The 17,573-nt window shown below is 38.1% G+C and overlaps 1 protein-coding gene across 6 annotated transcripts in view; it reads left to right on the plus strand.

The window, feature by feature from the left end:
• Positions 1-254: 254 nt before the first annotated feature.
• LOC149191425 (pentatricopeptide repeat-containing protein At3g62470, mitochondrial-like) overlaps positions 255-17,573 on the plus strand; it is a 100,949-nt gene continuing 83,630 nt past the window's right edge. For 2 of the 6 annotated variants that reach the window (XR_016254276.1, XM_089404258.1), the window contains exon 1: positions 256-2,872. Coding sequence is in view for 5 of the 6 variants with exons in the window: in XM_089404258.1 (XP_089260384.1) it covers positions 805-2,872 (2,068 nt within the window). In the remaining variant the exon portion in view is untranslated. Of the gene's footprint in view, positions 2,873-17,573 lie in introns of all 6 variants that reach the window. The other 4 variants (XM_089404257.1, XM_089404256.1, XM_089404260.1 and 1 more) reach the window with 4 other exon arrangements.

The following is a 17,573-nucleotide window of genomic DNA, read 5'->3' on the forward strand; positions in this document are numbered from 1 at the left end:
TAATTTAAATGTTTGCATTTTGGAAATTTGTTAAACATATTTTTTTATTATCAAATTTACTGAGAATTTGGCATGAACTTGTTTTCACAATTCGATATGCAAACCTAATCAAAGAGTCCCAAAATTTTCAAGAACACTACATCTATTTATAAATGAAAAGCAAATTTAAATAGTAAAAAACACAACTCGATCAAAAATTGTTTCCGCACTAACTTGCAACCAAAAACTCTAAAATGGTTAAACAATGCTCTGTTACATTGTGATCACATTTTTTTTGAGTAGCCTAATAGATTGCATGGACTGTGACACAGTTGATTCCCATATTACCTCATTTTGCCACCATACCACAGTCAACGGACAATTTTTTCCTTTTCTTTTCTTCTCAATACATTCTGTTATCTAAAATAATAGAGCTTACGATTAGTTACTCGAGGTTTAAGTAGCTGTTTTCTGGGTGGCAGAGCTCAATAGAGCTTACATTCCGCGGCCATCAACTATCTGAATGACCAGTTACTATAGGTATGACTCCGTATGAGTACCTGTTTTCTGGTTAGCAAAGCTTTATTATATTGTTTCCTAATTCTGGATAACCCAATGCACTGTATTGTGGTTGGTCTCACTTGCATATGCTAACCTCGGAGAACTGAACAGCTTGGTCCCTATAAACATATACAGTGGAGTCCTCTTGGTGTGCTGTGCTAACGATTTTATTGCAAATGGAAGGGTACGTCCAAGTTGGAATTTTTTTGGGAATCTAGGTAAGAATGGGCTTTTCAAATTTCGATAGTTTTTGAGGGCATTGGTATGGGCCTGGGCAGGCGACTCCGAGTGGTGTCGTCCTGGTTTGAGAGGATAACCGTATTCAGGGCCCCATCATATTCTTTGGCAGCCAACTGCTTACAGTTAAATTCCGCTTGGGTTGTTTTCCACTCCTGTAACCATAACCACGTTAACTGCTGCTGCTCCAATGGGCACAACCTCGCAAATCGAGGAAGAGGAGAAGGAAACCAAATGTGTGTTTCTTATGGTTCTGCTTTTTCCATGTCTGGTCCCAATAATTTTCCGAATCTATCTGCTCCTCATCATTGTTGTTTCCAAGCTACTCTGTCTAACACCGCTGCACCGAATTGCAAGTATACTGGGCGGGTTTGGTGTTTTTCGATACCTCATAGAAATTGGGCTTCTATGGCTGCCTCTGCCTCTGCCTCTGTTTCTATTCATGGAAAGTCGGTGCTGGGGATTTCAGCAACACAACTGGAGGAGCGGAACAGGGAGGGTGGAGAAGAAGATGACGAGGACGATGATGATGAAAGCAGTGATCAAATTATTGAAAGGAATGAAGGAAATAATCTGGAAAAGAATGACCATTCTGCTGTTGATTTTATGGAATTGGAAAGAGTGTATAAAGTAGTTGAAGAACAATTTGAATCATCTGATGGTGATATGGAAGCGGTTCTCAACCAATGTGATGTTAAGCTTTCTCACTCGTTGGTTTGTCAGGTGTTGAGCAGATTCTCTCATGCTAGGAAGCCGGCCTTCAGGTTCTTCAATTGGGCAGGGCGACAGGTGGGATTTTCACACAATTCCTTCACATATAATGCGATGATGAGTATCTTGGCCAGCACGAAGCAGTATATGAGCATGTGGGAACTAATGGAAGAAATGGGCAAGAAAGGGGAGAGTGTTCTAACAATGGAAACGTTTGAAATTGCTATCAAAGCCTTTGCAGCTGCCCGGGAAATGAAGAGAGCTGTTCACATGTTTGATTTGATGGAAAGGTACAACTTTGACGATGGTACCACTCCTCTGGGCTGTAGATCACCTCGCTTGTCTGGGTACAACACCACCTTTAACTTTCTCTTAGATGCTTTGGGGCGAGCCAAACTAGCAAAAGAGGCACAAATGCTGTTTGAAAGAATGAGGGAAAGATTCCCTCCAGATGCTAAAACTCACTGTGTGCTGTTATTCGGATGGTGCAAGGTGAAGAACATGATACAGGCAGGCAAAGTGTGGAATCAGATGGTTGATGAAGGGTTCAAACCTGATCTTGTCACTCACAACATCATGCTGGAAGGCCTCTTCAATGGAAGAAGGAAATATGAGGCCCTCAAGCTCTTCAATCTAATGAAAGAGAATGGCCCTTATCCTGATTCTAAAACCTACACTATTCTAATCCGTGCTCTTTCCAAGTTGCAGATGATGGAAGAAACCTGCAAATTCTTTTCTGAAATGCAGGAATATGGCTTCCCACTAAATGCTGCTGTTTATACCTCTCTGATCACAGGTTATGCCACGTCAGAGAAGTTGGAAGAAGCGTATAGGCTATTACAGGAAATGGAAAGGAAAGGTATACCTCATGACTGGCGGACTTACAATGCTCTCATCAAAGTGATGGCGATTCTCCAGAAACCAGACGAGGCTACTAAGCTTTATGAGAAGATGATCCAGCGTGGGTTCCAACCCACAGTCCACACCTACAACACGCTCATGCAATTGTATTTCGTAGCGAGGAAAGCTGAGATGGGTTTTGCAATTTGGGATCAGATGGCTCGGAATGTCTGCTGTCCTGATGTTAAGTCTTACACTTTGTTCATTGGAGGGCTCATCAGAGAAGGCAGGTCTCAGGAAGCTTGTGCCCTTATAGAAAGTATGATTGGCCAGGGAATGGAGGCTCCACGTTTTGATTACAATAAATTTCTTGCTGATTTTGGAAAAGCTGGCAAACCTGATATACTTGAAGAACTTGCGTCCAAGATGAAGCATGCCGGGAAGTTGGATGTATCAGAATTGTTTCTCAGGTACTCACAGAAGATTAAAAGTAAGATGAAGAAGAGGGCCAAAACAAGACGGCATCATTCAAGCAAACGATCAGGTGAGGCCAATGCCACAGCTCTCTAGTATTTAGGGCCATCTTGTTGTACATGTTTTGGTTCACCAGTGATTTAATTTGAAATTATTCTTTCTGGTGTGTCCTTTCCAACCCACAAGTGAAAATCATTTCTCTAAATTCTATGATCTTACAAGATAATACTCTGGTTTTGGGTTTGGGAGGAGGGGCATTCTTTCCGTAAGATTAGTGCTCAGGGAAATGGGAAAGAACGTTCAGGTTTTCAAGAGCAACTCCAAGAAATCTAGCACATTGTAGAATATTATCAAAACCTGGCCTAGATTTGAGTTGTTGATGTCAGGGGTCCCCTGCAGAAGTTCAAACCACAAACACCAACAAACAAGAGCAAAGGCACTAGAGGCCCTGACACTCACAAACTCAAAAGCTTCCAAAGCATAGCCAATCACACACATAAATTAAAATATCAAATAAAGAAAAGAAGATTTTCTTCATCGAACTGTCTCAATAGGCCTTCTATTAAACGTCAGAAATTTTATAAAAAATATGTTTACAAGCCTCTACAGGCGTTCAGCTTTAATGAACATACAAGTGGGCCCAAATTCCCTTCAAATTTTCTGATCATAAAGCCTGAGAGTACCAGTCTCAGTCAGGCATACAAAAGCTCACCAAGAGTCTCTGAAAACACGATATTTTACCTGTGTCACTATTGCTCAAGTTTCATCTTGTGCAACTCCTCCTGCTCTTCAGCTCTTCTCCTCTCTTCCTTCTCGTCTTTTTGTAATCCTTCTTTCATTACTTCTGCTTCATTATACCTGTTCTATCTTCTTCTGCAAGCACTCCTCTCTTTCACCCTTCGTTCTTCCTTCCCTCCCTTCTGAGTACCTTTGTGCAGCCAATACTAATACACCACAGTAATAATAACGAGTTTCATTAATTCAACTAAGGCCTAGTTCATATAAGTCTTCCCTCTGCGATTAAACCAAAGATCCCTTAAATTGTATGTACGCTTAATTAAATTACTTTACAAGAATCACATGGGGCAATTAAATTTGATCCCTGCTGTTTGATGGATGAATCATGAACCCTGATGGATTGTCAACCACAAGATTGCAAGGAGAGATGTGGATGGTTGAAAATCATATCGATGGATGCAATGACAAGAAACCCCTGAAATTTTGTGAACTGTAGATGTGTTCAGATCTGATAGTTACAAACTCATATCGGCAATCACCTCAAGCAGACCTTGTCCAAAACTCAAATGCTTCAGGGAAATTTTGTCCATTTATGGCATATTTAGGGGCGAATAAGATTATTTTGGGGCTTCACATGTGCTGCAAACCCTGCAGTGGAGGCTGGTCATTGGATGTGTCTGCTGCTAATCTGATCGCTGGAGCGCATTGGCAGCTCTATCACATTGCTGCAGGGTTCATTGTGCATTGGGATGGATGGCAGACGTTGAAATACTTTTACTGCATCAGGTGTGCCTGAAATCTACAGTTGAGAGGGATAGCTATCGTGAACACAATAAATTCCTTTGGAAATGCTATTGTTCTCTAATTGATCAATTCACTTCGTGATGATTGTGTGGACTTGTGATGTTAAGAAAAGCAACCAGTTAGCTTCGAAAGTCATCATAAAGGGCATAACTCTAAAGATTGTTCTGTTGTTCATTAAGGAACTCTTGCAGGTTTTGTGTCTTATATTCTATTACAGTTGGCCTCTCTTAAAGAGAACTGTGTACAGATCAGATATTTCCAAGATATGTACAGAGAAACTCACATATGCCAGCTTTTAGTTCCCCTTATACACTATAAAGCTCCATACACAAATATAGACTTTTTCTTTAACATGGGTGTTGCCCTAAGGATTGCCTTTCATCTTGATAGTGGGATCGGTACATGAAAACGTGTCTATTAAATGTACACATTCGCTGTGGTAAACTTGTCAATAATTAACCCTCAACGCATTGATCACAGGACTTAACCAACTTATACAGCTATTGGAATGATTGCAGGACTCAACCATTTGTCATGAGGAGTTTGTTCACATTCCTTCTTCTGGAAGATATATTGTCATGATTTTTTCCCAAGAAATTGGCTAGTCTTTCCTTGACAAAAAATAGCTGTGTTTTTGTTTAGGCTAGCCATCATTTATTGGATTGCTTGCATAATTGCTATAATCAGTGGCACATGAATCATTCCAAAGAACTTTTATAAAAAAAATACTGAGTTGCATTAGTATCATAGGCTAATTTCTACTGATTTTATTTCAAATTATTTGTTTGTGTTACTTTAACAATTTCTAGATGTTGCAAATGGGTTCAAGTTCCCTAAGGAGGAAATAAACAATCTTAACCTAGGTGGGAGGTTTACCCTTGCCAACTAGGAGGCAAGAGAACTGTGAGAGAACCCTAAGAAAGGGAAGGGAACTAAGAGGAAAACCCTAGATGAGCTAGTTCACTACCAATCAATGCTAGCCAAGCTATGCAGACTGGACTTGTAGGTTTGGAGTTGCCACTCAATTTTGGGAAAAACCGATAAAATGGGCAAGGATAAAAGGGGAAGGCACACTAAGTAAATTAGGGTTGTAACTTAATGTACTATGGCTGTAAGCATAGTGTTTTAACTTGTTTAATGGGTTATCAATGTCTAAATAAACTAAGAGTGAAATAAATCAAGTAAAGGCAAGTAAATGAATCAATTTATTTCCTCATTCACTTTGTTTGCCTACTTAGCTTTCTAAAACTGTAAATCTGAAAATGCAAAAGAATGGAAAGAAAGCAGTGTTTTCCTTTCCTTCCTGAATGCACAAAGAAGCAAATTGGTGGGCAATTAGAGTTTGTTACCAATTTCGTTTTGTCAACAAGCAAGAGAGAAGGAGAATAGTTCTAAATTTCTCTCCCAACTGTGTGAAAACCCTTTAGGTGAGATCTAAACTAATGACGCTTCTTAGATTATAAGAATGGAAAGCAAACAAGCAAGTTGCAACCAAATTAAAGGGGATTAGACCTCCTTGTATACTTGAAATTGCTTATCCTCCTGCAAAAGGCACTTGAGGGCTTCTTGATATCCACATGCAAAATGAACAAAGAAAACCAACAAAGTAAATCTAAGTAAAAGAGATGTCATGTGCCTTTAGTATAAGGATGTACCTTCTATCGCACAGGCTATACCCAAAGTCTTCCTTGAGGTGGGAATTTGGATGGATTTTTAACCAAAGTAAGAGGGCAAAGCTTTGCAACCACCATGAGATGTAACCTTCCAACACAAAACCAAAGAGGGTAGACAAAGGAACAACCAAGTGGGAGTAGAGAGCAACACCACCTCCCTAAGAGGAGAGGATGATGGAGACATAAAGCCCAATCTTGGATCCTAATGTGTGTGCAAATGCCCTGTTGATCACATTCGTGTCAACAGTTCCAAGAAGCAGAGTACAAAGCAGTGTAATTTTTTTTTCAAAATCATTGTCATCATTCAGCTTCAATTTCATCATTGTAATCCCAAATTCTGCAAAAATATTGTAAATGATTCTAGTATGACAATTAAGCCATGTAACAACACCTAGGTAAGCATGTGATTCTTCTCAAAGAGTTTCATCCTAGCGAGTTTTTTAACCTCCCCAAATTATGTGCGTTTGTAAACACAGATAATTGGTAGAGTTTTTCTCCCAGATATACCCCAACGCTAGGGTGGAATTCATTGACGAGGTCTTAGGTGAGTCTTAGTGTTATTGAGGCGATGTATTTTTATCATACTAAATCATGTGCCTTGAGTCGCAAAATTTGGCTGAGTCTTAAAGGGTCTGTGTCTATTGTAAATTCCCCTTGTATAAGTGTTTAATGTAATGTTTTGACGTAAAATTGTGTATAGGAATAATTTAGTGCATGGTTACTCATATTTATACACCATGGCTAAATTATTATTATAGACCCACTTGAAGGGTGGAAAAATATTTATTCCCCGCTAAAGTCTTTTAATTATTTTTTTGGCAAAAAATTAGAAGAAAATAATTAGCTAGAAAATCAATTAAATTGAGTCAAATAATTAATTTGAGAAAAAATAAATTCTCTCCAAGTGGAAAATTATCAAAAATTCGCGAGTCAAAAATGAATTAATTTTCTGGGGTCATCCATCAAGGGAAAAATCAAATTTTTAAGAGAAATTGACCCTTTCGACCATGGTGGTTAAGTAAAAGAAGATTTTTGAGGGTAAAAGTTCAAAATATAATTTTTTGGACTAAGAAAAAAGGGGTTTAATGTGGAATTCGAATTCTTCTTCAAAATCAAGAAATAAAATTCAAATTTTCACTGGGATCAAAGAATTTCTCTCCATCAACTAAGGAGATTGAATTTTTTCAAGAAGATCAACAAATCAAATTGTTTTGACGAGGATCAAGCCATGGATCAAGGAACTAGCCATTATTTTCCTCTTGGAGGGGTTCAATCCTCTCATTTTATCTATATAAGGAAGCTATTGAGCTCGTCATTCATCATGATGTACTCATTGAAAATCTTTTGATGTACCGAGCTAAGCTCTTCTAGAATTTTGCATTAATAAAGACTCTGGGGTTCAATTCAAGGTGTTTTTGTCTCGCTGATCTGTGGTATGTGCTGGATGATTTATTTTTATATGCTTTGAATTATTATATCGCATGTTTGTTATTTCAATTGCCAGCAGTAGGAACATCTATTAACATAGGTATCTTTCTTTAGGTGTTGGGCTAGAGTAAGCACCCTAGGTCTAGTAGATCTGGCAGGTATCTCAAGATTTCTAGATCTCTTGTGTGGATTAAACCCTTTTGATCTAATAATCTATTCTTTTGAAGTGCATTGAGTTACAGGTTGCTCCAACCCCCTTGGAAATCCCAAGTACACAAATTGAAGGAGGAAATCGATCTTGTTTGGTCTTGAGCTTTAATCTAACGGTTTATTTTTGGCAGGAGAGTTTGGCCAATATATTAATAAAAAACAAATTATTCCCATCAACTACTTTCAAATTTTTATTTAGTCTAAATGAATTTATTTGCTAATTAGAGCTTGAATTTAATTGTAAATAGTATACATAATTTGTAAATTCATTTGTACATATTTTTCTACTAACCCTTGTATAGATCTGACATTTTGTATACATATTTTTGTATTTATCTAACGTGGGTTGTCTAAATCTTGTTTTTGGTTGTAAGGATTTTGTGTTTAAAGACTTTTTGCAGGTGAAAATCCCATTGATTTGAAGAAGAAGTGAGTTATTTTGTAGCTCTAAAGATTCTTACCCAGTAATTGGGGTTTTGAGGGTTTTTACCCATTTTTGGCTAGCGTTTTCATTTGGGCAAGGATTTTGTGGGGCTTCAAAACGAATAAGCCCTTATTGGACCCCAATCTACAAAACCCACGTCTTCAAATTGAACGCTAGGCTTGGAGGAGGAGCCACTAGCCCTAGAGGGTTTATTTGCTGCAGAACTGGGGTTTTCTCAAGCATATTTCTGATCTAAAGTTTTGCAGGTTGATCTAAGGGTTAGAATCCAAGTTTTTGTGGCTCAAATTCATCAAGGCTCACCGAGAAGGGTTGCCATAAGGGTTTGGAGGCTTTCCAAGCTAGTCCGCTAGCTTTTCTAGCTCTTTTAGGCAGGCCGCACAGGTGGGAAGCCTATTTCATTAATTAGATCTGATCTATCTTGCTTCTAACCTTGTTTTGTAGTCTTAAAATAAATTTGGTCAAGTGTTTTGACTTGTTTTCATAACTAGTTTGGCTTTCTAAATTTCTAGTTTGATTTAGGGCTTGAAAATTTATTATTTTGAGGGCTAACACTTGTTTTGCAGGCTTACATCCATCAAAAAAAGGCTATACAAGGCTGAAGTTTCATTGAAACATCATCCAAGGCCTAAAAGCCCTAGCCGCTAGCCCTAGAGGCATTTTCAAGCCTAGCCGCTAGCATTAGAGGGGCTTCTAGCCCTAACTGCTAGCTCTAAGAGGACTGATTCATCATTTTGTGGGGTTTTTGGTGGCTGGTCTATCATATTTCAAACTTATATTTGTGGTTGCAGGTGTTGAAAAACTCACAAAGTGCATTAAAGGCCAAAACTAGCCTCATTGGTACCTTGACTAGCTAAATCAACCATTGGACCAAGGCCAGTAGGCCTAAAGGGGTTGCTCTCTCCCAATCTCTTCTTTAATCTGAACTGTCATAAAATTCAGATCTGAACATTTTAATTGCAGACCTTAATTTCAAGGAGAAACAAGCCTAAAAACACCATAAAACCATCACACATTAATCTCAAGAGTTTTGTAAGTGTTTTGGCTCTATTTTCATGCATTTATGTGAATAAATCTTGCTGATCTCACTGTTAACAATTGGTTGATATAAATATTCAGAGGTCTGATATAACTTTCAGAGATCAGATTTAGAAGTTTCAGTGGTCTTTTCCTAGCCTAACTTGTTCATCTTGGCATTAAAAGTAATCTTTGTGCATTGGCTTTTCTATATCTGCATTCAAGAGTTGATAGTGGCTAATCTAATTAACTGTCATCTATTGGATAATAAGCTTCAACAATATGATCTTTTGATGACAGTGGCATAATCATTTCATAAACAGCTTAAAAAAGCCCTAAAAATAATCCTAATAGGTCTAACAAACTAAGGAATATCAAGTGCTGATTTAAGGGCTTGTTCATCATTGTTTTAAATGATTTTTTGGGACTGTTTTCATAGTGGCAAGTGGCTGATATGATTTGCATGAGTGTTTATTGAGGTCTGGTGCATCTCCCTAGTGTTCATTAAATGATAAAAGCATTGGTGCATTTGTCTCTCTTGTGTTTTTGAGGATAAGCTATTGCTCTTGCCTCTTGCATCATTGCATCTCATTGCGTTAGTTTTCTTAAAAGATTACGGTTAGTAATCTCTAAGAAAAATTATCACTTAGCTGATCTTTGATTTGACAGCGCTTAAGTGACATATGTGATATCAACATTAAGAAAATCTAATAAGTATCTTGGACGAGTGAAATTGCTATTTGTGTTTCATTCAATTGCTCTTTAAGTGTTTATTGAATATCACTATAAGTGTTTGGAACCTCAAATAATTTTTCTTGTTGAAGTACTTGATAATCTCACTAAAGCATTCACTCATATCTTGCATCCTCATTGTAGGACTAGAAGTGCATTTAAAAATATACCTCCAAGCATAAGCTTGGTTGTAAGAAGATAGGAACACCTTCTCCAAACAGTTTGAGGACTTTAGACCCTCATTCGCCGTTAACATAGGTGACCTTGCAGTTCGCTTGCAGGCACTCCCTTGTAGGAACGGAGGCACCTAGGTGGTAAGCAATGTTGCACGACTCGTACTCGTATAAGACTCGTCATGGCATCAACTCATTGACTCGTATAAGACTCGGGAACGACCCTTATAAGACTTGTCAAAATACAAAAAAAAACTTAAAATGTGGTTAATTTTAAGCACAAAAAAGAAACTAATGACAATTTCAATCCTTATAAGTTATACAAACCACAATATATGCAATAATTCATAACATCATCTCATATCTATAAACGTACAACATAACATATTTGATTTTTGTAAGCAAAACATTTAGATACTGAATAAGAAAAGGACTCATGATTCCATAATTAAAATAAAAAATGTCAGCAAGTTCAAAATTCAAATACATATGTCATAAATGATAAATGATTGTCTCATAACAATCTTGAGTCTCATCACTCATGGACGACCATGCCTAAAATAAGTCCTCGTGGAGCTAGTGGTAACATCAGAAGGCTGAAGCAACTGTGAGACAGGTGTATTTGGTGTCTCCATTTGAGATGGCAAACTAGAGAGATCCTCAGTCTCTTCATCAAACCAACTCAAATCAGGAGCCTCCTCCTTCACAACCCAATCAGACTCTAAATCAATAGTATCCAATAAAATTGGATCTATATCCTTTGGTTGCACTTGTTTTGTGAGCATTCGAAGGTTGTAGTAGATGAAAACCAACTTCTCCAACCTCTCATGCTCCAACCTGTTTCTCTTTTCACTGTGGATGTGCTCAAACACTAACCAATTGCACTCACAAGAAGAAGCACTGCAGGGTTGACTCATAACTCTGATGGCGAGTTCTTGTAATTGTGGTGCCTCAGTGCCATAATCTATCCACCAATGAGCTGTAAAAAAATAACAACAAAGATTATCAGTTTGCAATGTCAAACATATAAAAGAGAACTAGCAAAATTACAAGCTAAGTTCTAACAATTTGCACTTACAAGGCATTTTCTTGTCCTTGAGACATTGGCTTGAGCTGAATCCAAACATGCTAGATGCTTCCTTGTACATATCTCGTTGTAAGTTGATTTTGTCCTGAATATCTAGATCCGGGAACATCTTCTCAATGCATATCATGACACCTCTCATCACCTCGAGATCTCTTTGAATGCTAGACCCCTCATTATAGAATAAGCTTGGATTGAGATATGCTCTTGCTGCATGCAATGGTGAATGTAGTTGTATGTCCCACCTGGAATCAATAATTTGCCATATAGGGAGATATTTAGATTCATTTCCCTTATAGAAAGTCTTGATGGCCTCTTTGGCCCTGTCCATGCCCTCATAAATATATCCCATTGCAAGTTTTCTCTCCATCCATCAATCTCAAGACTTTCACAAGGGGCTCAGTGAAGTTGACAATCTCAATCATTTTGTCCCTCAAACTATCAACAAAGACAGAGGTTTTCATAGACATTGCTTCCGGTTTTGTGCTATCTTTCCAGAATACCCATTGCTAACTACAAAACATTCTTCTCAAAGCTTGGTACTCATACAAAAAGCTTTGGAGGGAAAGAAATTTTGTAGCCAACCGTGTGATAGCTAGGTGACTAAGCTCACCCTGTGTGAATTCCCTCATAAGGTTCAACACCTAAGCATGATTATAAATATACTTGGTAATATGCTTGCATTCTTGCACAACATCTTGCACCCACTCCAAGTCTATGCAATGGGTAGCGCATGGAGTCCAAAAAAATGGTGGGATATTTGGCACAAAGCAACCTTCCAGCTGCCACATAATTTGCTGCATTTTCCGTGATTACTTGGACAACATTTGCAACCCTAACTTCCTCCACCACATCAGCCAACATTGAAAAAATCAAATGTGCATCTTTTACATTTGCAGATGCATCAATGGATTTTAGGAACACGGTTCCTTTAGGGCAAGCTACAACAAAATTTATTATTGTTCTACCCCTCTGATCTGTCCACCCATCAGACATAAGTGTACAACCTGTAAATTTCCATGAGCTTTTAATGCCCTCCAATTGTTCCTTGACACACTCAAGCTCCTCATCTAGCTCTTTCCCCCGAAGTGCATTATAAGATGGGGCTTTGTATCTAGGGCCAACACATGTAATGACATCCACCATGGGCTGATAAAAATAAGACTTTGCATAGTTGAATGAAAGACTGTTATGGTACCAAAACCTCCTCACTGACATATCTGCCTTCTTCCTCTTCTTATCATTGAAACTGTCCAAGGTTGGTTGAGATCCTGCAGTTGAAGAGGAGTTACCAATACCTGGACTTTGAAACCGTATTGCAGCAACTGCTCATCTGATTACTTGGTAAGCTAATTTATATTGTGCAAGTAATCAATCTCAAAAGGCACTGGTCTCTAACTTAAAATCTTAATAAATCTAATCAAGTGGTGCTTAATAATTATACTTGCCTATTAATCCCAACCAAGTTGCTAGGCCATTCAGTGGTGTCTCCTTTACTCGTTGGTTTCCAACAAGTAGTTCATCTCTTCATATATGGATTACCCCCTTAGTCTGCAATTAGGAGACAACTTAAACGGAGAGGGCAGGGATCAGAGTGACAACCCTTTCCCTAAGCATTGTCACATTCTCGTGTACAATTTGAGTGACAACATTTTCTGGCGCCGTTGCCAGGTATAGAGTTCTTCTGTTCCTGGTTTTCGACTATCTTTTCGGTTTTTTCCTTTTGGATTTTAAAGTTAGATTCATGTTCAAGTGGCGACTCCACTTCTTTCATTTTTTGCAAGAATTTCTGCTAAAAGCTCTCTTCTTGTAGACTTCTTATTTTTCTTGAACAAGGATATCTCTTTGACATCCATTAGCCGCTTTTTCCCTTAAGCAAGTCATCATGAATGACTTGTTCACCCCTTGTCGTTTTACTAACATTCAAGGCTATCCTCATGATATTCTAGAGAAGGCTAGTGATAATTTACCTTCTTTTTAGGGTAATAATGCAATTACTGCTAATGATCATCTCAAGAAATTTAATATTTGTATGGCTAAGTGGTGCAACAATGCTAACTATAATGATGAAGATGTTAAGATGCGACTCTTTTTCCTCTCTCTGGAACATGATGCTATGGATTGGTTTCAAGATTTTTCGGATAATTCTTTTGATTCTTTGCGAGCTATAATCAATGCCTTTATGAATGAATATGGAGATAAAAAGAACCAAAAGGATTTACTTTGCCCTATTTACAATATGGAGAAAAATGAGAATGAAACTGTGTGTGAATTCAATAAGAGGTTTTATGACATTGTAAGAGATTTATCTCAAGATTTCAAACTGCCTGACAAGTCTCTATTACTCCATTATATTGATGCATTTGACGTTGACACTTCTTATGAGCTTATGCATGGGAAACCTACTAATGGGAAGGTTGCTCAAACATTAGCTGAGGAAATAGAAAAGTTCAGAAAAGCATCCGTGAAGTCTGAATCACAAGAAACAGAGACCGAATAAACTAAAAGTGATCCAGTTGAAGAATTAGTTCAACTCGTTAAGAACATGCAAGTTGATCACAAGCATCAAGTCATTGCTCTTCGAAATCGCCTAAATAATTTTTAAAGGTTTCAAGAGAATGAGTTGCATCAATCTTTTCCATATTGCAGACCTTGTGAAAATTTTCATGATCAATCCACTTGTGTTGTTGCAAGAAGAATCCTCGATAGTGGAAAGGTAGGGACAAGTGATCAAATTAATATTGTTGATAAGAAACACCACTTGTCTATAGAAGACCATTTTGATGATGAAAAAGAAAATGATAAACATCTTATCAATAAATTAACTCAAATGATCAAGGACATGCAATTCAGTCAAGCACATTTAATGAAAACCATGGAACTCAATCAAGAGAAATTAATAACAGATCATGCTAAGCAAATGAGTACCATGTAAAACAAGTTAATGACTATGGAAGTTGCTCATTATAATCAGAGGATCACTTTTCAGAATATGATAGATACCATGGAAGCTAGTCACACACAACAAATGAAAACTATGGAAGCTAATCAAATCACTCTTCAGAATAGGTTGGAAGAAATGGAAAGGTCACAGGTACAGGGATTTCAACATAGACCAAATGACAAATGTGAAAAGAAGAAAGGGCTTTCAACTAATCACAAGCCTTCCACTCCGTTGAAGCAAGGTTCATCTTATTATGAGGAAGTCATTAACTCCATTGAAAAGTGACTAATTGAAGGTGACCTAGATGGAAAGGAAATTGAAGAAAACTAGGCTTATACTTGCAAGATTAATCCTTCACCCATGACAAAACAGATGCAGATGGAAGAAAGGCATATCATAGAAGTCTTAAATTGTCTATTTGAGCATTCCCAAGATCAGAGAGAAGGGTTTGCTTTGATCACATCATCATCAACGTCACCGCTTACCAGAAAGAAAAGAAAAAGGAAGAAATTTGATGCATATGACGATCGGGAACAACACGACATTCGAATAAGTCAAAGTCCTAGCATCTTCAGGATACAATGTGACACATCCAAGAAGCAACCCATGGATCTGCTCAAAAGTCGGCAGGTTCTCAACATGAACTTTATTGAAGACACCTGATGCCACGAGGCATCTTTTGTATAGTATCTCTAACCCTATTTTCTTTTCATTTCTAGAATTTTATTTCTAATATTAGATAGTCATTTCAACATTAGCATTTATATTTACATGTCATTAAATTCCAGCAGTTGACGATATTATATGATGATTTTGATTTGTATTTGAATATATATCTCCCTGATGTTACTTTGTTTTCTTGAATGCAGATTTTGGATTCTCACATTCCTTCATTGAAGCAACGTGTCCCCAACTAGAGCCAGATGTTGACCACATTCGTGTCAACAGTTCCAAGAAGCAGAGTACAAAGTAGTGGACATTTTTTTTTTCAAGATCATCATCATTCAGCTTCAATTTCATCATTGTACTCCCAAATTCTGCAAAAATATTGTAAATGATTCTAGTATGACTATTAAGCCATCTAACAACACCTAGGTAAGCCTATGATTCTTCTCAAAGGGTTTCATCTTAGGGAGTTTTTTAACCTCCCCAAATTATGTGTGTTTGTAAACACGGATAATTGGCAGAGTTTTTCTCCGAGATATACCCCAAAGCTAGGGTGGAACTCATTGACAAGGTCTTAGGTGAGTCCTAGTGTTATCGAGTCGATGTATTTTAATTTTTTATCATACTAGATCATGTGTCTTGAGCAGTGAAGCACCACCGGCATAAGACCCGCGAGTACCCGTGGGTCTTGGCGGGTTCTATAGCGAGCTGGGTCACTTGCATAGAACCCGCGCTTAAGACCCAGATTCGACATGTATTTTATTAAACCCGGCTACCCATATAAGACTCGCGGGTTTTCCATAAGACCTGGATCGAACCCTTATAAGAACCGTCGACCCTCAAAAGGCAATTTTTTTTTTATTTTTTGATTTTTTAAAATTTTCTTCACTTTTTTGGAAATGAGGTGGAGGGAAAGGGAAATTGGAGGCAAGAAAATGATTTATAAGCACCTCTCTCCCTTCCATTTGTCATTCACTTGTCATTTGCATGTTTGGCTAATTTCTATGAGTGTTGTGTGACTCCATTGCACATCGAAGGAGCTCTTGGAGGAGGCTAAAGGAGGCTTCATCAGATCAGACCTAGCTTCAGGTAGGCTTCATGAACTTTGGTTGAATGTTTTCCATGTAAATTTTTTAAAATTTTTTGTATTCAATTTTTTTTTTTTAGTTTGCAATTTTTTTTGGCCCTGTCGCTGAGTTTCTCAGCCACACAATGGTTCTCAGCCACACAACGGCCTTGTGTGGCTGAGAAACTCAACCACAGGGCCTGTGGGTTGAGGAGGCAGGAGGAATGCCTCCTCAGCCCGCAGGTCTTGTGGCTGAGTTTCTCAGCCACACACGGGCCCTGTGCCTTCTCAAACATAGGCCTTGTGGCTGAGTTTCTCAGCCACACACGGGCAGCCACAGGCCCAAAAAAATTTGCAAACTAAAAAAAATTTCAAAAAAAAAAAAATTAATAAACCAAAAAAAATTAAATTTAAAAATTTATTTTTTTCTTCTAGATTTTGTCACCATGCCACCAAAGGGTTCTAGAAAGTCTCGTGATCTGACATGGGAACATAGTCAACGAATCATTGCCGGTAATGACCACCATGTCAAGTGCAATTATTGCAATGCCACAATGCATTCAGGCATAAACAAGCTAAAATAGCACCTAGCTAGAATTCCTGGGAATGGTGTGGGATGTTGTCAAGATTGCTCTGTTGAAGTCACTACTGAAATGGCAGCCGCTTTGGAAGCCATTACAGAAGAAAGTTCTAAGAGAGCAAAACAGAAGGATGAGATTGTTGGGATACGTAGATCTTTATCTCAGAGTGAAACACAGATTCAAAGTCCAACTATTGGTAACTCCTCTTCAAGTGTTGCAGCAAACAGGAGTATAAGCTCTTCTTTTTTCAGTCCTCGTACAACTCCAGGATCTCAACTAACCTTGGATAGCTTTAATGAAAAGAAGAAGAAGGAGGCAGATATGGCAGTGAGGAGGTTTTGGTACCATAACAGTCTTTCATTCAACTATGCAAAGTCTTATTTTTATTAGCCCATGGTGGATGCCATTGCAATTGTTGGCCTTGGATACAAAGCCCCATCTTACAATGCAATTAGAGGGAAAGAGCTAGACGAGGAGCTTGAGTGTGTCAAAGAGCAATAAAAACTCATGGAAATTTACAGGTTGTACAATTATTTCTGATGGGTGGATAAATTAGAGGGGTAGAACAATAATAAATTTTGTTGTAGATTGCCCTAAAGGAACCATGTTCCTAAAATCCATTGATGCATCTGCAAATGTAAAATATGCACATTTGATTTTTACATTGCTGGCTGATGTGGTGGAGGAAATTGGGGTTGCAAATGTTGTCCAAGTAATCACAGATAGTGCAGCAAATTATGTGGCAGCTAAAAGATTGTTTTATGCCAAATATCCCACCATTTTTTGGACTCCATGCACTGCCCATTGCATAGACTTGATACTAGAGGACATTGGGAAGTTGGAGTGGGTGCAAGATGTTGTGCAAGAATGCAAGCAAATTACCAAGTATATTTATAATCATGCTTGGGTGTTGAACCTTATGAGGGAATTCACACAGGGTGAGCTTATTTGCCCAACTGTCAAACGATTTGCTATAAACTTTCTTTCTCTCCAAAGCCTTTTGTATGAATACCAAGCTTTGAGAAGAATGTTTTGTAGTGAACAATGGGTATTTTGGAAAGATATCACGAAACCAAAAGCATTGTCTGTGAAAGCATCTGCCTTTGGTGATAGTTTGTGGGACAAAGTGACTGAGATTGTCAGCTTCATTGAGCCCCTTATGAAAGTCTTGAGATTGATGGATGGAGAGAAAACTACAATGGGATATATTTAT

Source organism: Pinus tabuliformis, chromosome 2_2, assembly GCF_031772625.1.
Source record: "Pinus tabuliformis cultivar Carrire ecotype Pingquan chromosome 2_2, CPIR1, whole genome shotgun sequence".
Taxonomy (NCBI): Eukaryota; Viridiplantae; Streptophyta; class Pinopsida; order Pinales; family Pinaceae; genus Pinus; species Pinus tabuliformis.